The 22,195-nt window shown below is 27.8% G+C and overlaps 1 protein-coding gene across 1 annotated transcript; it reads right to left on the bottom strand.

The window, feature by feature from the left end:
- Positions 1 to 3,754: 3,754 nt before the first annotated feature.
- On the bottom strand, positions 3,755 to 18,289 carry LOC107436746 (proteasome subunit alpha type-6). Its single transcript, XM_016048538.4, has 7 exons — positions 18,059 to 18,289; positions 14,908 to 15,002; positions 13,329 to 13,410; positions 9,939 to 10,094; positions 6,281 to 6,459; positions 6,108 to 6,202; positions 3,755 to 3,887 (listed from the first exon to the last, which is right to left on the bottom strand). The coding sequence occupies exons 1-7, from the start codon at positions 18,132 to 18,134 to the stop codon at positions 3,830 to 3,832; spliced, it is 741 nt and encodes a 246-aa protein (XP_015904024.1). The 5' UTR covers positions 18,135 to 18,289; the 3' UTR covers positions 3,755 to 3,829.
- Positions 18,290 to 22,195: the final 3,906 nt, after the last annotated feature.

The raw sequence follows: 22,195 nt of genomic DNA, 5'->3' as shown, positions 1-22,195 counted from the left end.
ATGACGATAGTTTCCTGATAAGATAAAATAATGAGTATAGATAGAGGCGCTGGCATCGACAATAATTGGGTAGGGAATTAATCTCGTTTCACTTTTGCTGTTATTTAAAAGTGAAAATATTTAAAAATCGGTAAAATCTGTGATTGCTTTGTATTTTTCGCAATTTTTTAAGTCAATATTTCTTACAAAAGCAAAGAACATTTTTTTAAATATATTATGCAATTTTCTATAAAAACTTGTTAATCATAAATGAAAGATTACAAGGAAATGGAAGATTGTAAAAATATTGCACAGAGCAAATTTCTTGAATTGAGTTTTTTATATTTTAAAAATTTCTTTATGATTGTTAAAAATCAACTCTTGTAACACGTTTTCCTTCTCTCGCGTTTTTTTTCTTTCAAACTTTTGATATCAAAACAACTACTTTTGATATCAAAATTTGTACGATTTTATGGAATAAAAATTTCGAAAGACAAATAATTCTTAAACTAATGAATGTTAAGACTCTTTATTACATGATACCTGCAAACCTTTTTTTGGCATTTTTGTAAAATTTAAGTTTGGTAGTGCCTGCGCAATAAAACAAAACATAACACTAAGTTGAACATCAAAAACATTTTTTTTTTCCTACATGGAGGGAAGGATATCGAAATCAAGGATTATGCACTTAAAAATGAAATCTTGCAGCTCAAAATATTTGAAGAAAAAAAAAAATTAAAAACTAACTTTCTATATTAATCAATGTTGTAAGGGAAACATGGAAGTAGGAATTATTTTAATCTTTTTTATGCCATAACATTTATTTAGTTAATGAGCACCAGATTATAGAATACAGCATGATATAAAGCAAAATCAAAAAATTTTTCTGTTTATCAGCTATTTGTAAATTAATTAAAGGAAAGTTAACATTGATATTATATCTCTTTATACTTTCCATTCTAACATTTAAATGTTTTCATAAAATGGCAATTAATTGAGGTAAAGACAAAAATTTTGACAGAAATTAAAAAAAGGCAAAGCATAATAAAAAAACTAAAATATTAAAAAAAAAACTAACAGACGAAACAACGAAGAGAAACGCACTCGGTTAGTTCAGATTATAAACTCAAACTGAATTTATTTAAGAGTTTTTGCTTAGATTCAAAATTCACGATTGCCAATCTTCAGTCCCAACGACTGTTCAAATCAAAGTCTTCAAAAATAAATAAAAAATAACTTTTTCTTTAACTTTAAAAATGATTTTTTGTCATTATTTCACACCACAATGCAGGAATGGGATTGACTGAACTTCTACATACATTCTACATGCTAAATTCTTATTGTTGAAACTGCTTGAATTTGCATTTTATCTCGAGATTTTAAGATGCTCATTTATTTTTCAAAAAATTAAATTTTTAGATCTAGGGCAAAACATTAAAGATGAAGTGAAAAATAAGTAGATATGAAAAGACTTTATAGTGTAAGGGCTTAGTAGTGTATTTCAGAGACTGGTGCATAAAGATTTGAGGTTATTTTTATTTCGTTTGGTGTAAAAAATAAACTAAGAAACAAAATAAGTTAAGGATATATAGTTTGTTTACCCTAAAAACTCCTCCCGCCACAAAGTCTGAGGCCGTCTGGTGCTATAGAAACCAGAATGGCACATTTTAGGGAGGGTAACTTCACTCTAGGACCAACACAATAGACCGAAGAAAGAGATTACCTTTCTCTCGCCGAAACCACTCCAAAACAGTGACCCCGTAGCCCTACTTGAAATAGTCATACCACGTTACCATAGTCACCGCCACAGGTCCAGATGAATGTCTGGGGGAGTTATTAAAACAATATGTGGAGCCTTTTACTAATAATATGTGGGCCACTCTCATGTAAAGTGAGTCATGAATCATTGAAAAATTCTGCTAAATAATGCTACGCAATGTTAGCTGGTGAAAAAATAAATTCATTTTTGAAATCTTTCTTTCCATGGTAATTTTTCCTCAGTAATTCACACAATTACAGTTGACATTTCTTCAGATATTTCACATCTGCTGCATAGATAACACATTCTAATAACATTTTTCTCGTGAGGCAAACAACTCTCAAATAAGGGAATATTAACCCACTTTTTACATTCTTATAAAAAGGATAATTCATAATTTAAGTAAAGAATATTAATGTTGATAATTGCATAAGATAAACTATCAAAAAATTTAAATTGCAAATTTTATTGTGTCAGCAAAAAATTATTTTAGTAAAAAGTGAACCACAGTCGCTCTTATTTGTTTCCTTAAGACTTTTATAGCAGCAAATATTTAAAGCTCAGATCATTTGAACTTTCTTATTTGAAAATCCTTTTCATCAAAATGAAATTTCCACAATCATATGCACTTGAATAAAGCATGTTTTAGAAGTAGATATTTAATATATGGAAAATAAGATAACCAAGCAGATTTTTTATGATACACAACATTAAATATGAAATACCAGAGAAGTGAACATTAGCTTTTAGCAACCTCTCTAACCAATCAAATGTGTAAGATTATGCTTCTAAATACAGATCATTTCTTAAAAAAATATAAAATAGTTTTTTTTTTCAAAAACAATTCTTACCATGGTGAAAATTCCAAATAAAGCAGCTAATTGCTGTACTAATGTATAACATAATAAGAGAATCAAAACGTAAATTTTTTTCTGGGATATGTCCCATAGTTTCACAATTAAGATCAAGCGATGTAGCAATTTCAACTCAAATTAATACATTCGAAATAAAAATTGCTATGGTTAGATAGACTATGGCTCGATATCCGAAGTCTATAGAGCTGCTATGAGGCAAGATTCCACTCTAAAATATATTGTGGTAGTCCTGGCAGTTTTAATCATAGTACTTTTCCAAATGTTAAAACAATCTAATGTAGAGTTCTTCAAAACGTTGTGCCTAATGCAGAGATTCCAACTGCTCCGTTTTCAGCAAAATTTGTAATAAACTGGCAGCAAATTAAATAGTAAAACTTGTAGAATGAGGTTAATTACTCATTAAAAGGGCCACCACGAGATAGCAGCAATAATGTTGCATCTGTTTTGATATGTAGTGGTGGCAAAATTACTCAATATGAGCAGTATGAAACTAAAAATAATTTTGTTACCACTAGAAAATATTCTTTTCCTAAGTGTAGCATGTTGACATTTCAGCTAAAGTTGTAGCATGTAAGTAACAAACATTAAGTATGTGGTACCAGTTTTTTTTGCAGCAAACAAAAGTTCTCAGCAGATGATTTTGATATATTGTCATAGTCAACAACTTTCACTGTCAGAGGTATCAAATAAAATATATTTTAAATACAAATATATTTGTAAAAAAAAATCTGGCACATATATCTCAGAAAAAATGGGATCTCAATTTGGTGACACTTTTTTAAATTTTACACAGTTTTCTTGTTTGTAAGTATAGTCTAATTATACATATTAGACTATTAATGGAATGAATGGAATACATATTAGATTATTAATCTATGGGGAATAATTAAAACTTATTCCCCAATTAGACATTAAAACATTGTCTTGAAATTAATTAAATACTTTTTCAGTGATAGCAAAAACATGTGATATTTCGGTTCATTATATGAAATGTGGCCGACTGAAAAGCAGATGAGAGTTTGACAGTCAAATACAAAAGCGAATGTTTAAAATTTGTAAAAAGAAAGTTTAAAATTGTACAAAATTTTAATTGCAAACACTAGAAATGAGACGTAAGGTAAGTAAACTTATATCAACAATGTCATTTTTATAGAAAGTTTATTTATTTCATTAAAATAAAAAGGACAAATATTCATAAAGTTAGCACATTCCAACACTAGTCTTTTTCGGCTATGGCGGTTAAGTGTTCCTCAATTTCTTTTTCAGTCAATTTCCTAAAAAGATAAATAACACCCAGATACATTTAAATATGCAGTATAAGAATAAAAGATATGAAACATAATTAAAAGAAAACCTATCTCAATTATACAATTTTTGCTCCATTTAAGATTAAAACAAAACAAATTTTCTTGAACTACAACGATACAAAAGCTAGATATGAATTTTTCTTTTAGGATAAAAGTAAAACCAGCAATTTAAAGGATTAAAAATTTATAAAAAAAATTCAAATAGCTTGTTACCTTTTTATAAGGGATTTTCAGAACTAAAAACAAATATACCTTATGAAATTTTCTAAACTTTCATTTCATTTTTGTGTCACAAAAATGAAATGAAAGTTTAGAAACCTATAAAACTAATTTTTTATTTTAAGAAACGTTAAACACCAAAACTGAATAACATTGTTCAAAAAGTATTTATGTAATTTTTATATACAACTCAAAAAATAATGCCCACATCAAAAACACATTTATTTAATAATGCTCTTTAAACATCTCACAAAGATTATACAAAATGTAATTAGGTGCCACTCTTCAGTCCTGGGTCTGAAATCAGTCTTGAGAGAAAAAAATCAGTAGACTAAATTTCATCAATAAATACCTTTTTCCCATTTGTTTTTTAAATTAAATTTCTTTCTGTTAAAAATAAATATATTTTAATGAAAACATTGTTATTTTTCATAATTATTGCCAAATGATGTCACACTGCAATGGAAATTCATAAATAGAATAGAAAAATGAGCACCTGCTTGTTTAAGCAAAATTTGTAATATTGCTGTGTCTAAATTTGCTTAAAATTTCTTTTTTCTCAACGTTTTGAAATGCTGGCCAATGTTGAATTAAGATTATTTTTTCTTTCAATTTATAGAGAGAGTACAAAATATAAATAATGGTGAACAAAAAAATAAGCAGAGATGAATGAATAGATTAATGAAAAAATAAGTGGTTCATTATTCAGTGAAAAGAGGTACAAGGTTAGCTCCTTTATTTTTATCTTGTTTGCTGTAAAAAAAAAATTTTAAAAAAATGAAAAGAAACATTTTAAATAAAATAATAAATTCCTAGTCGATTATGATATATGAGAAAATGATTAAAATATGAGCCATCATCATAGAGAGGTACATTTTAGAGTTAGTGAGCAATATATTTTGGAAAATTCTGATAAACAATACTAGAGCTTGTTAATTGGTCAAAACTAAATTCAGTTTTAAAACGTTCTTAGAGTGCCACCTATGTCCGGGTGACAATGACTCTCCAGCTCTTAACATTTAGAATTCTAAAACCTTATTCAACTGCATCGATCCATCACAGTTTAGGATGTCCTCTTTTTCTTTGTCACGACGGCTTTGCCAAAATGAGCCTTTTTACAGGGTTTAAATCATGCACCCTGAAAACATATTATATTTTCTTTTACTCTTCCCTAACAGATAAAATCTTTCACAAATAGGACCCATTATATCTTATGTACAAATGATCAAATAGGTACAAATAGGACCCATTATATCTTATTATATCATTGTCTTTACAGTGATAAGACTAAAATTGGTCTAATGAGAGTTTTTATATAACAAAAATTTCGTTTTTCTACAAATTAACTGTGACTTAAAAATATTTCGTAGACTGCAAAAAAATTTATTGGCAGACATCCTGTATCTTTATTTTAGGTAAAATACTATCTTGACACTTTTAAATCTAGTCTTAGCTTTAAATACTTAGAATTTGATATTAATAATTGTCAAACTATGTACTAGTACCTAATAGTAAGTACATACGTAGTGCAATAGGAGCACTATTGCATATTGTAAACTTATACATTATTTATGAAAGAAAAATTTAATTTTTGAAGATAAGTCTTAATTTTTCAAAATTAAAAAAAAAAAATGGTCTTGGGCATATTAATTAAATATGAGTTTTTGTTTAAGCAATTCAATAAAAAAAATTTCCATTGTAGCAACATAAAAATGGTTGTACATGTCACAACTGTTAAATTGTCAAGCTTCTCAGGAAAAATAAATTTTTATAAACTAGATGGCAATCCCTACTTTTTATATTTATAGGAATAAAAACTATTTTTTTCACGAAACCTAAAATTTGAATTATAAATGCATCACGAACGTTTTCATACTTCAGCTCTTCTAAATAAAAATATTTTTAATAGTAAATATGGACCTCACCACATTTTATTACGGAAAGTAAATAACTGAAAACACATCTTACCTAAACTTTTGGCTCTCAGTTGTAACAACACCAACTTCAAGTTCAGTAGGCTTGAATTCAGCAGATAATACATTGGCAAGAGCAGAAATTGCCAACTGAAATACAATAAATAAGTATCATTATAACTAATATCATTATACTATTCTGCAGTTAAGAATTAAGATGAGAAATACCTGTATAGCTTCATTTCCTTCATAAGTTGTCTTTTTCTTAAACTTTTTCTCTAAGTAGCTGTTTGCTTCAGTTTGTTTAACACCAACACTTGTAGCTCGGTAGCCACAGTAATATCCTGCCGGATCAGCTTTATATAATTGTGGACCTTGCGTTTTATCATAAGCAATAAGCATCATGCCTAAAAGTAACACAGCATAAATTTGTAGACTATGACAAGCAAATAAAATCTCTTTCTAACAACATACATAGAGCTTTAAAACAGTGAGCAATAATTAAAAATAGAAGCTGCTTTATTGCATTTAGTAAAAATATTGCATGTACGGTTGGCATATACTTTTTAATACAAAACACAAAGAAAAATGCCTTTTTAACTGTGTACATTTTAGGCTCTCTCATGAATACAAAAGACTCATAAAAAATTAATTAGTAATTCTTTGACTTTTGGTCATCATTAGGTCTCACTGGAAAAAATTCTTGATCTGTCACCACCTTAAAATGTTCAAGAAAATCTGAAAATACAATTACATTTATCTACAATATATGCAGGGATGAGATTAGCCAAAAGGCAAAAAAGCTGAATATCCACGATAGTAAATTTTACGCGAGCGCAACCCTTTAATAATAAATTCCAGACAGTTTAAGGTAATAAATAATGTGTTGACATACAATTGTGTACTAATCTATTATTATATAAATGATTACATTGATGCTTAACATTTAGTGAAAATAAAAATTACCAATTGAAAAAATAAAGCTGGAAATTATATTTTTCCTCAGTTCACATAAGAGACAATTATTACTTGAAAAACTACCTGGTTTAGCAAATTAAAACTACTGAGAATATACATTAATATTTCATTTCTTTTAATAAATACTGTTATGTGATTTATAGCAAATATATCAGTAATATTACTTTTTAAATTATATTGGGAAAAAAACTTTAACAATGGACCGAATCATTATGTTCATATTATAGTCTAATCTAACTAGAGCCCTCTGAAACATATGAATAACAGCAAAGTAGAAATATATTAGTAACTCCTTAACATACAAAAATTTCTATTTTAGTTTGAAAAATTACATGACAATCAGCAACTGTTTAGATAATTGTTCTTTATTTGATAAGAATTTTTCATTTTATAGCATAAATAACAGCAATTATAAATAAAATTTTGATGATGAGTTAATTAACTCTTTTTCCAAAAAAAAAAAATTATTAAATCCCTTTTTAAGCGATTGCTTTTGTTTGCTGTATCTTTTATGTTTGCTATATTTAGTCGTTAGTCCATCTTCAAACATCTTGTGACAAATCCTATTTTTTCTTCTTTGCAAGCACAGAATGTAAGTTTTGAATATATTCCCTTTCAGTTTCTCGGATGTTGTAACACTTACATAGTCTAATAATCGCCGTTAGAATCACCGTTAACTATTTTTTTTTTTTAAAATTTACTTCCTACAAGAATCGCGATAGTTGATCTTAAAATTGCGTGAATATGAATAACAATTATGCATTTTGAAATCACATGAATATGAAACTAGATATACGATTTTGAAAATGAGAAAATACAAACTGGGATATCAAATTTTTAAAACGCGTAAATACAAATCACGATTCATAATTTTTAGATCGCGTAAATACGAATCATGATGCGTAATTTTTAGATTGCATAAATAAGAATTATGATGCATAATTTTTAGAATGAGTGAATGCGAACCCCAATGCCTTATTTTAAAATCACGTATAAATACGAAAATCAATGTTTAATATCATAAACTGCATGAGCAAATCAAGACATTGAATTTTAAACTTGCGTGAATACGAATCGCTACATAGGTTTTTAAAAAGGCGTAAATACGAATCGCTACATAGGTTTTTAAAAAGGCATAAATACGAATCTCAATATCGGATTTTTAAATCTCGTAAATAAGAATCGCAACGTACAATATTCAAATCGCGTGAATAAGAATCGCAAAACGCAAATATGAAAAGCTATGTTTGATATTAAAATCGTGTGAATAAGAATCGAGATATTAGCAGATTCCAGGCTTGGGACCACTATAAGGCTTGACAGAAGCAGCATCGTTTCAACTACGAAAATCGGATCTATCTGGAGGGCGGGTAAAAAATTCGGAAAATCTTATCTGCTACATGTAAAAGAGGAGAAAATAGCTAAAATAAGTAAAAATGAGAAAGGATTGGTAGCTATGTAGTTTTAATTTTCTGTTTCTCTTTGAAAATCGGTGAATTTTCTGAAAAAGCGGAATACTTATAAAAAAAAGTGAAATTATTAGAAAATCTGAATTTTTGATAAAAAAAAGCTGAAATTCAAGAGATAAAAGTGAAAAAATCTCATCCCTGTATATGGGAACAGTGATCGCAAAATTGCTATGAACAATAAAAAAATCTAACAAATTGAAGGACACATTAACAAGACCAGTTTAAACTTTCTTTTGATTTCAGATAAACTTTCTATATATAAGAGCAGTCACTAGCAAGCTACAATAAATGAAGTAAAAACTTAATTCTAAGTAAAACATTTCTCATAGGGTTAAAACAAGATATTTTCTTGAATATTTGCTTTTGAATTGTAAGTGTAGACAAAATCACGCAAATAAAATTTGTGAAATTAATAGATTCCTCAAAAACTGAATTAAATAGATAGGGTTCATGATGACAATTGCCCACAAGTCAGTAACAAAATCTGAAAAATAGTCACGCGAAACACTCAAGTAGTCTGATATTTTTTTAACCATACTGCAGAACAACTAGAGTAGAGTAATATCACATTATCTAGGGCTAAAGCTTTTGATAATGCGACGGGAGATTTCTTTATATTAAGAGATTAATTCCTTATTTTGATATATTCTTCATCTATGAAGATTTCTTTACTTTATTAAGAAATTTCTTTAATAAACTAGAATGAAAGCATTATGAACAGAGTCAGTCTAGTCATAGCCAATAATGAATAATAGCAGGCGCAAAAAAATATTAGTACCTCCTTCAGAAAAGGAAAAACTTTTCATTTTTTAAAAAAGGGTACCACACAGAATAATCATAGAAAAATTAGGATTCTCAGAATCATAAGGATTCTTGTACTAATTTAGCCACTTACTTAGTGGTTAAGACATCGCAATTGAGCATGTCAAAAAGTAATTTCATAAATGTGCAACTTGTATCTAGAGCATAGTATGAAAAAAGGATAGAGAATATAATAATTATGGAGCACAACATAATAACAATAAGTGCAACAATTACAAAGTGTGAAAATTTAAAATGAAATCTTAAGAGAGCATCAAAAATGCCAAGAATCAAATTCTGTAGCAATAACCACTGTAGAAACAATAGTTAATCTACATGAGTTAGTTGATCACTACAAATATATAGTAAAAAAATACTCAAAATTTTGAAAACTATTTGGCATTTAGGATATTTAAAAATTTAAATACTGTACAAATAAGTACATAAGCATTCTAAAATATATATAATTTGTGTATTTGTTTTGCTTGTCTACCAAAATACAGCAGCCACTAAATGGAAACTTAGGCAGTGATCTTGGGTAACTACATTTTCATTTTTGACGTGAAACATTTTATAAAATTTAAATGGGGCATAAATTAATAACACAAAATGCTTCAAATTTAAAGCATAATACTTACTACACCCTAGAGGCCTCATCTCAGCATTTTGGGTGTATATTTGCGATAAATCTGCAATCCGCTTACAAAGCATGTGAGCTTGTACTGGGTGACCAAACTTATATTGATAATTCGATGCTTCGTATCGAGCTCTCATCATTTGAAACTGCCCATCAGCTGAAATATAAAAGGGATTTTTAAGAAACACTAATATGTCACTATGAATGATTTTGCAACACTAAAATCTTAATATATAATAGGATTAAATTTTCATATGGTAGTTTTTTTTCCACTGTGAAAACACTTTAATTAACTCTTAAGCCTTTCAGCTACATTATGAAATGTTCATTCAATGAACATGAGTAGAAATACACATTTACATCACATTTGAATACACCATTCATATCTTTATACTGTATCATTAACTGATGAGTGCTAAGTTTTTGCATTACCTATGATACAATTATTATTTAAAAAAATAGTAATAATAAAATTACTATTGTACTTCTCATAGTATCTCACTTAAAGAAAAAAAAATACTAATTTTAGCCTTAAAAGACCAGAATTTTTTAATAGCTAAAACTCCGGAGAGGCATTTTCAGTTCTTTCTTTTATTCTTTCTCAATTATTTTTGTATAATTTTTTTTTCATGTTTAAAACCAATAAATTACTTTATTTTAAAATTACGTAACATTTGTCACTTTCAATCACAAGTCACACCAGTAACTGCAGTCCCCCCCCCCACACACACACATCTGGACCTTCTCTAGAATTAACATTTTATTTTATTATTTCAAACAATGAAACAGTAGAGAATAAATTTAATTTCTTAAAAATTCTATAACAATTTAAAGAAAATATCATTTTCACGTTTTAGATATTTTACTAAAAAATTAGAATTAAATATCTAATACTTTTATTACAAGAAAAGTTATGTTTAATTACTTGAGAAATACTCTACCTTTTTTTTTAAAGCATATGTTTAAGTAGTATTCTGTCAGCTTTGTAGTGGTTCAACTTATCCTGACAACTCAAGACAAAACTTTTGAAAGAAATCAGGAAATTTTTTGGTGCAAAACATGCACATTATTTTTAAAAAGGGGAAGTAAAGAGTTTAAAAAAAGTGTATTTCACTACATTGGATCGTATATCTCTAATTCACCACAACATTAGAAAAAAAAATATATAAATTCAACAACTTTATAAAAACTGAGCAATTTTGAGCATAAGCGCAGTAGAATAGAAAGATGTGAGCACTCCAAAATGATAAAGTTTTAAAGAGCATAAAAAAAAAACATTTCATAAACACTGTCAGATTACTTTTAATAAAAAAATTTAAGAACTTTTTGTTTGATCTTAAAACTATTTTAATGTACATATATCACTGATGGATAAAAATAGATTAAAAAGAGCCAATACATTTAATTGCCGTTGATCAAAATACAATCTGCCTTTTCAATTAAAAACATGCATTAACCATGGGATGTAACAAACAGTGATTTGGCCGAATATTAGGTTAAAATAAATCGGTTGAATACCAAATATTCAGCAACCGAAAAGCAAAAATTTTTTTTAAAAATCATTAATAAATATTAATGTTTTGATATAAAGTATGAATAGTTTTATATATAAATAAGTTTAGTCATTAATGAAAAATAGTTAAAACTTAGCAATGTTATTGGTATGAGATAAAGGGAAAAAAACTATAATAGAAATATTTAATATAATAAAGATAATTAGACATTAAGATAATTAGAAATATTTAAGATAAATAATAAACTGAGTAACTGGTATTAATAAAAACTTAAGTTGTAAAGTAGAAAGAAAAAAAGAAAAAGTGAAATAGAAAAAAATATTCACTTAATTCTTAAAACAAAACTTTAACGCTAAAAAATTTTCCAGAAAAAAATTATCTATAAAACGTTAAAAGAGTTATAGCCTTAGAAATGTCTTCAAAAAGGCAGTGCTAACATAAAAACACATATAAAAAAGATTATATACAAAAACAAAACAGAAAAATAAATCTTAATTTTCGAAAGAAATTCTTATCCCAAAGAAAATCTCTGAAAGAAATCTTCATCTTCGAAGGAAATCTTAACTGCCTCATAATAAAAACATTCATAAAAACAAAAGTATTTAAAAAAGAAAAAGAGATAGAAACCAAAAAATCGTTCTTAATTTTCAATTAAATATTAAAAATCTCAATTTAACTTTCTCACATTGCCATATTTTTCAGAAAGAAGAATTATAAAAGAATACCATTCATTAGAAACACCTTCAAAAAAATGCTGTGTCAGGATAAAAATGCTGATAAAAAGAAGAGTTAGTAAAAAAGCAAAAGAGAAACAGAAAAAAATTTTTTTGTTCCTAGTTCTGAAATGTAACCTTAACATTGAGAATCACACTTTTCTAGGCTACCTGTTATCTTTCATACTGTACAGGAAAAAAGTGACAGTAAAATCTATAAAGAAGGCCCCTTTAAAATGAGGTGCTGTAATTAAAACAGAAAAATGGAACAAACTAAAAAAAGGTATCAAGTCTTAGAAGAAAAAAAGTGTTTAAAAAATTTTGAAACCAGAATATCATTCAAAAAAACAACAAAAAAAATCAGTAGCACAAAACTTATGGTTCAGTATAAAGTAATCTAGTTTCAATTCTTCAAGTTTTACTTTTCCATTCATCTTTCCGAACATAAATTAACAAGTGTTAGAACTTAACAAATTTGTGTAAAAACAATTTAAAATAATACAAAATAAAAAAAATAAAATTTTAGATTATTCAAGTTCCACATAAAAAAATTTTGTCAAACAATATTTTTTCCAAAAAATACTCTGCCCAACATTCAACCAACCGAATATTCGGCAAAAGGGCCAAATATTTGTTACATTTCTACACTAAACACACCTGTATTACATATCAATTAACTTAAATGTTTTAAGATGTATTAGTTTCTGGGAATTTATACTAAAAATGAAATTATTTCTATTAACAAAAAATATGTATTGAGACAAAAAGAAATATATACAAGAACAAGAAATATGCACAAGACATTAACAAGAAATAAGTAAAAATTGAGGTTCAAATTATATATTTGAACCTTCATGCTTACACATTTCTTGTTAATGTATTGTATATATTTTAAGTTTTTTTTTTGAAGGGAAAAAAATGCTACAACCTCTGACACCAATTTAAAATCACATTTTCAGATGGTATACATACAAGAATAAGAAGCATAAAAGAAAAATGATTTTAATGCCAAGATCAAAAAGAGAAACTTTAAATATATAAATCAAAATTATATTCAAATACCACGTATTAAAAAAACAACAATCGACATTGAACTTCTTTCACTTTTAGTGATTAACAAACTTGCTTACAAAAATACAGTTTATATAATATTAAATAAATTACCAACTAATCCTGTCATAACAGCTCCAATATCGTCTGTTACAGCATACATATGAGTAATTGAAGTTGGGTCCAAAAGTTTATCCTTAAAGATAGTAAGACAAGTTAAAATTGTTAAATTCAAGAAATTTAACAGAAAATAATGCTGCAAGTAATAAATACTCTAAGACAACATCATGTTATACAGAATTGTTCTACATGTGATGTGCACTCCCTATTATACAGGGTTGCAAAAAACCCAGGTTTTTCTGGGTTTTTCATGTTTTAATGGAGTTTTTTTTTCAAAAGACAGGGATAAGTACCTTATTTCAAAAAAGCCTATTAATACTAATAATTAAGTTTACTTTTATAAATTGACTTAATATATAGGTAATTAATAATTAATACAAATAAATTGATGCAAAAGTCTGAAAAAAGTTTCTTCTGACATCACGATACAAAATTTTTTATGTAGTCACATCACACATTTGAAACTTATCTTAACACAGGATTACTTTTTATTTATATTTTAGTCTTAAAAAATATTTGAGGAAAATTTTTTATTTTCATAGAAAGCGAATCAAAGGCACTGACAATGGAACGCAATAGCCATACAGTCAAATCTAGCCAGCAAGGTGACTCTCCAGTCTCCAACATAGTTTTTTTACCATAGGTTAATTTTTTTAGGCTAGACTACATATATATTTCAATAGAATAGCTCTTTAATATAACAGAGGATAAAAAAGAAATCAATCTTAGAAAAACCCACTTTAGGGTGGGATTTTTGCAACCCTGCTATTAATAGTCACGCTCTCAGGAGATTTAGTAACCTAAGATTTTTGTTCATAGAAAATTTTGATACCTGAAAGTGCTTTTATTCTCCTTTATTCGGGAAAATGGGAGTGATTTGAAGGGAAGAACTGGTAAGTGAGGTATAATTTCGAATGTATTTTTTCATACTGAATTGAAGGAGACCAATCCCCCAGACGATCCGACTAATAATTTAGAAGTTATAAGGGTTTAGTGTAAAATTAGTACTTCTAACTTATTAAACAAGTGAGACATTGTTTCGTATGTGTTTTTTTATACTAAATCGAATTAGTCAATATAGTTTGAATATTTCATAAGTTACAAGAAAGATGCATAAGAAAATACCCTTTTTTTACACTTACTTATGCAACCATTTCATATTGCTATCCAGAAAGGGAATTATGAACAAATTTTGAAACATTAAGTTGTCGATGAAATTTATATGATAAGCTTGTTAAATGATTATTCCAGTTTTAAAAATGCCTACAACTTTTTTCCCCCAATCCTTGGTAATCATTGCTTCAACTTCGACCAACAGTGTTAACAAATTCCTTTTAAATGACAAGCAAAATTAGAAATCAAAATTTTTGTTCAAAAATTAGTAAACTATTGAAAATAAATCACTTTTATACACAATCACAACAGAGGGAACCAAAGTTTTCAGTAACTTAAGATTCATTAAGAATGTAAGACATTTAAATTAATAAGATTATTCAAGAACAAAGAATTAGGTGAACACAAGAATTATGCAAAGTTTCAGTAATGATGAAACAAATTTTAAAAGCAGACTTACAGGTACTTTCTTTTGGGTAACCAAAACAGCAACATCTTTGCCTTTAAGACCAATAGAAGTTAAACCTCCTTGATTGATTGCTTTAAAAGCATATTCTACAAAACATAGTAATAATTCATTAAAATAAAATTCTTTAAAAAATATAAAGCATATTAATAAATATTCACAAACTGTAAGTTTAAAGTATGATATTTCAGAAGTTCAGAATATTCTATGATATCTCATAAACAATGAATATAAAAGATTACCCACAGAAGGTTACAAGATTTAATATTTTAAACATTTCTCAGTTGAATAATTATTAGTAAGCTTAATATTCCTCCTATGTTTATAACAAGAACCAAATAAAATTTTAGCGCCAGTATTTTTTTCTTCCAATTTTGTGATCAATACCAAATTTTGCGAAAAATGTCTTTTTCCAAAAATTTATATCGAATAAAAATGTATAACATTTTACCAATGAAAAATTGCATAGAGCCATAACATTAACTTTTAAATACAAAAATCTTAAATGAACGAGTACTTTTGAAACATACCTAAGTAATAAAGCAGTTTTGTAACACATTAGCAAAGTTAAAGTCTTAAGAGTGTCTTCGTCAATAATTTAGATAAAAATTAACATGTTCACATAGAGGAAAATTATCTTTTTACGTGTAATAATGCAAACTAAATCAAATAATAATTCAGAAAAATAGGCTTTGTGAAAGGATCATTTAAAATTTTAGAAAGGACAGCTTCTTTTTTTTAAATTTGGATTTTGCTTGCCTTTTTTCTGGTTTCATTTTAAAGTTCTCAAACAAACCAAATTTATAGATTCACTCCTAAATTTGGACACTTGATATCACAGCATATAAATAAATGTATTACTACAAGCTAATAGACACATATCATTCTACAGAATCTCTTACCAGTATCTAAAAATTAAAAAGTTACTTAAGATAAAGGAAAAGTAAAATAACAATAACCACTGGCCACAACACTACTGAATATAACAAGTAGCGATTAAAAAATTTTCTGATAGTGTCCTTCAGATCAGAACTTCTCTTGTACAAAATGCACTCCGGTTATAATTTTCTTAAAAATAAATATGGAACTATTTCAAACATTTTACAATATTCCGAAAATTTTACTTCATGCTCGTTTCTGAAAATTTTTCTTCTTTTTAGAAGTAATATTTGTAATGTACTTGATATAAAACTTTAATTGCAACAAAAAAAATATCAAGATGGAAATGAATGCTGACGTTTTTTAAATAGACGCCCATTTTCACGACTAGTTTTCAAGTAGAATGGGCACATATTTTCTAATGATCAAAGCAAGTTGATTTTCATTACCATCGTCATAACTTCATTTGAAGCTCAAATGAAGTTTTAGATCAAATATATATCAGCTTTAATTTCTTTAGATTATTCATTTAAAATCTTCTAATGTTTATATATTTTGAGAAATGTTTCAAAAGAAATAACTTGCATTATTAATATTAAGTTCTTTATAGATCGTTTTTAAAACTTTCAATTTTTAAAGAAACTGGCCAATAGTTACTGTCAAAATTCCACAACCGGCCAACAAGGAAATTTCCTAATCGTATCCTATATACTGTTGAATATTCAAGAAATGTTTTATCATTTTGAATTAAGTATTAAACAATAGGCAAATAAAAGGATAACCTGATCCTAGTTAGAAACATAGAATGAGTTCATTTAAGCTCTGCTATACTTCTTTCTTATATAAACAATTATGATAGCTGTTTATTCATGATGATATTTTCTTTTATATCACTTTGACATACTTAAGGAAAAATTAGTGTCACAAATTAGACTGGTTTGAATCAAGAAATTTGTTGGGGAAACGGACAGAGAGCCATAACAATAATAGACTTTGCATAATTGGACTAATTATTACAATATTCTGATGATATTGATAAATACTAATCTTTGGAATGGACATTCCAAAGAATATTTATCTTTAGAAATGGACAGAGAGCCATAACAATAATAGAATTTGCATAATCGGACTAATTAGTACAATAGTCTGTTGATATTGCTAAATATTAATCTTTTGTTACATTCATTTATAAGACTTTCTTTTGTAGCAAAATTTTTTAAGTTTCAATCTCACAAAGTTCTTTTACTACTAAATAATGAGAACTACATTTTAAAACAGCATGATGGGCTGATATTTTTATATAAAGATCTGTTATATAAAGTCTGTCATCTGATCATTTTTATATAAAGATCTGAACTACAAGACACCAAATGGATTCTAAACAGAATTTTTTAAAAAGGAAAAAAAAAAAAAAAAAAACATTTAGAGGTTTGTCTGGGGGTGGTTACAAATTATACCCTTTGAGTTGGATTCCTTCTGTGATGCTTTTTTATTGCAGGCAATTGCTCGGAAGTTGCCATGACTTGGCGATTATTCTGCAGATACAGAAATCTTCCCGTTCGTTTTTGTATCTGCACCTATGCCAAAAACATAGCCAAGTTTTGGTGACATGGGGATTGGTCGACAAGGAACTTAAAAAAAAAAAAAAAAAATCGCAGAAGGAAGTACTGGTCAAAGGAACCTCGAAAACATGTACTTGTTTTGTTCCTTCCATAAAGAAGATTTTTAGAAAAAATTATTCAGTACCAGAACATATTCCCACTAGTTGTACTGCAATATGAACAAATCAATTGAAAATTAAATGTATTTCGAATAGTTGGGGGTTTTCATACAATTTATTTTTCAATTATATATAACAGTTAAGTCACCAATTAAAACTTTTCAAGTGATAACATAAGTGTTGCATATTATACAATTAAGTTAAAAGAAGGTAATTTAGATTTGATAGTTAAGTAATTTTAGATGGTACTATACATCATTAGCATTAATTGTGGTAGGAATAAAAGTTTTTCCTTTTGCTCCGATGACATTTTTTTTAAGTGCAGAAGTCTATTTATTTAAAAAGTAGCACTTTACAAGTTCTGATTCACAATAAAAATAGTGAATATGTAAACTTGATAACTCGAATTTTTCTAAATAAAGAAGGGGTCTATGACAGGTAACAGTGCTTTCAAACGCATCTATTCATTTGTAAAAGGATATTTATGCTATTTTAAAGGAAAAATAAAAAAACAAATAAATGAAACAGTAAAATCCATATACTTACCAACTTGATATAAACGCCCTTCAGGCGAAAATATAGTAATATGTCTATCAAAACCGGCACTGCTACCTCTCGCCATGACAACACAAAATTTGTAAGCAAAATTTGGAAAATATTCTACCGCTGAGTTGAGATGTACAGGAAACTGATTTTGGAAATGAAAGAGCAGTTATTAAAATCGTTCATAGATAGCGCTGCGGTGTGTTTTGAAGCCATTTGGCTCACAACGTGATCATTGTGTTTCGAGACTTACTTGTTATTAGTATTTCTTGTATGCGTGTATGGATGGTGATTTCAATATAAAAGTAAACAATAACAATCTGGAGCTCCTTACCTGCTCTAGTTCCGGTTAGAAATTTTGCAGTTGCCTACTACAGCTTATTCTGCGAGACGATATTTTCAAACAGATAATTTTGTTCTTAATAAAAGAAAGAAATTAGCTCATTTCTGAGCTCAAATTTGCCATATTTCATAAGATATTAATGTTAATAAGTAATTCTCGTGAATTTGAAGTGAAAATTTGCTGTAGGTATTTATAGATATATTGTTAAAAAATGTGACATGGTTGCTAGGTTTAGAAAAACTCGCTTTTTTGGCTGTCCTGATTTGTTGTTGTTGTTGCTAATTTACGTCACACTAGAGCTGCACAATAGGCTATTGGCGACGGTCTGGGAAACATCCCGGAGGATGATCCGAAGACATGCCATCACAATTTTGATCCTCTGCGGAGGGGATGGCACCCCCGCGTCGGTAGCCCGACGGCCTGCGCGCGAATGTCCTGATTTGGACTTTTTCCATTTGTATATTACTGTTTGCTTTTGTTGCGAGCTGTGCACCATCTTACGTTAGTGTTGGCATATTGTTCTAGCAGCAAGATTAAGTTTATAACTTATAATTCTGGTTTCAATTTGAAAGTTAGCATACATTATTGAAAAGGTAAAAAGTGTTTTATAGCGATTCTTTTTTAAAATGTAAGGTTTACATATTTATTATTGATTAAACCACGTGTTACTTGTACTTAACACTACTATTTCACAATTAATGTTAATTGTATAACCTTTATAATTTTAGCAATTATAAAATAATATAAGCTTACTGTCCTTTCACTATTTTTCTTTCTATATAACGACGTCTTTATAAGTTATTGCATATGGTATTTAGACTCAGAATTCATTGTAAACACAAGCAATAAATAAACAAATACAACTTTTGCAATAACTACCATTCAAAAGAATCTCACAACACAATGATCACGCTCTGAGCCAAATGACTTCAAAATACACCAGAAACAGTATAGGAAAAATAGGCGGTAAAGAGCCTGCAGCTCTCCTTAGATTTAAAATTGATCATATGATTTAATATTTGTGTGTAAATGAAGAATCGTCATGTGAAGACCTCATTGAGGCATCATTAAAGATCATTTCAAGACGCAAGAATTGTCATTTGAAAAGACAATCGTTGTAAGACACTTCTTACCTTGTTAACAATATACTGACTTCAAAATTTAAACCTAAATGATAATTTGTAAAATGAAGTTAATCTCACTGCTTGAATAATAGGTCAACATTAACATATAATGGTGCAACAAGAACAAGCAGTAATAAACAAGTAAAAAGAGGACAAATCAGAACTGCTACAAAAGGTAGTTTTTTCTAAATCTAGCAACCATGTCAGATTTTTTAACAAGACATATCTAAATAATAAAATAAATTTTCACTTTAAACTCACCGGAATTATTCAATATCATTTTTATTTTATCTAGATTAGAAATTTATCATATATTATTTTTTTTATTGAAAGTTAAATTATCTGTTTAAAAATATCTCTTCGCAGAATAAGCTGTAGCAGCTGTATACTTTCGAACCGGAAGTAGAGCAGGTCAAGAGATCGAGGTTGTTGTTGTTGTTTACATTTACACTGAAAAGATTATCCATGGAAGGCAATAAAAGAAAAGATTTTGTCCTAATGTTTCACTACATCATTTTCTCTACCTCTATGTAGATGTCATACCTAATCACACAGACAAGATTGTTTTTAGGATAAATTTTACTGTAATTAGTTATTCATTTAATCCATTATTTAAATTTTAATAATTTTAAAAAAAAATGCATTTCGTGAACGCTCGAATAGGCCACCTGGAGACAAGACCTGGTTCATGTCTTGACCATCCCCCTTCCCTCTCCTCCTCATCTTAATTGTATAGGAATGTACTACAATATATTCCTTTTTCTTAAATTGTTCTTGTTTTATTGTCAAAAACATTTTTCAAAATTGCCAAGATGCCTTCGTTTAGAGCTATGTTCAATGTAGTTTTCATTTTCATATATTTTCTTAACTCAAAAGTTTTTAATCTATTTGAAAATCAAGACAGAAACTAACGTATTCCTTCTCCTATGACTCTCCTCTCGTTAATGATGAAAGCATGTCAAGTGTTGTCATAGGCAGAAAGTTCTGCTCCACGCCACCTGTAGTCCATTTTGATCGCCAATAAGAATACCATGCTAAGTCTATTTAAATTTATAGCTAATCGAATTTTATATGTAAGCATGATTCGTTTTTCTAATAAATAATGAATATATGTATATAAAAATATGTGTATATAAGAATGTGTGTATATAAGAGTAAAATAAAATTTTTAATTACAAACATATGCCTGTAATTATATATGTTTCTATTCATATGTTCATGTTAGATGTTTCATTTAATTTACTTTATAACTGGTGAACTACAACCGATCCAACTCTGAGTTAACGACTATCAATGTCTTGGTAAAAACAATTTACTATCATGTATTAATACGCAAAAAATTAAGCAAATTTATAGAAAATTGCATAATGGAAATTTGAAATTTTTTAGAACGGAATTTTAGGCTTTTCTACTCAAATCCGTTTTTAAGACATAACTTGAACTTCAATTCTGACTAAAAAATTATTTCTTAAAAATTGTTTCTTTGAAATTTATAAATTTTTACTTAGGTAAGGTGTTGTCTTATAAATAAAAGTAAAATAGACAGTTAAGGATGCATTTCATTCAAAAATACATTCTTATGTTTTAATTAGACACGAATTGTAAAATATTTATGTATTTAAATGAAAGCAACAACTTTAAAGGGGGGAGCGTCTTTTTAACTCACTAAAAGTGATTTTTAAAATTATATATATATATATATATATATATATATATATATATATATATATATATATATATATATATATATATATATATATATATATATATATATGTAATGACAGGGCTCCAACCCTGTTATCAGTGTTGTATTTAGCTTGAAATAATTGCAGTCTTAGGCCATCAGACGTTCTAAACAGGTTTATTTAAATGTAGGCTGGTATCGCTAACAGTTCACGTCCCCACTCCGTATGGGAGGGGAATGGACAAGACTTCTGACAATTCCTGAACAGCTTATCAGGATCAAATCATGATGAAAAGGACACGCAAAACTATGCGTTCTTACGTTTTATACCAACACAGATTTGAGGCAAAAAAGCACACTTCGTACATTCCTTGTATCCTTACGCATTAAGGAAAATCATTTCTGCTTCCTTATATGGAAGTGAAAAAGGGAACGATTCTAAAAATAACTCTTCCTTTGAAATATAAATCTATTTATATTTCAATGGTATGTTTTCAGCCTTGAATTCCCAAAATAGAATCTCTCTACGCTTATTCTTTAACAAAGACATTTTATGAAAACGAAAGAGATTTAATTCTTTTATTAATACAAAAGTATTTACTTTTTGTATTACATCCCCCCCAAAAAAATTTTTGGTGAGCCAAAATAAAAAAAATTTAGAATACTTTAAATTTAAAATTTTTAGGTTGGTACGAGTGTTTCTTTTTCCCTACTACAAATAACATCTTTTCAATTATGAGAAGAAAAAATATTATTTACAATGACAAAAATATGAAAAACATGATTATGAAAATTATCTGTTTAGTCAACTAAACAGAAAGAAAATTTAAACATATTCATAAAACTAATCTACTAAAATTTTCAAAAAAATTTTCCACACAAAAATATACAAAACTTTTATGCAAAACAAACTGGACAACAAGTGTCATTTAATCAGAATTTAAGATTCTGTGTGGTTAAATGATTATTTACTTGGTGAAATATAAATA

This window comes from Parasteatoda tepidariorum, chromosome 3 (assembly GCF_982258835.1).
Source record: "Parasteatoda tepidariorum strain Cologne lab strain chromosome 3, Ptep-v5.0, whole genome shotgun sequence".
NCBI lineage: Eukaryota > Metazoa > Arthropoda > Arachnida > Araneae > Theridiidae > Parasteatoda > Parasteatoda tepidariorum.
This window is presented reverse-complemented; position numbering and strand designations above follow the sequence as displayed.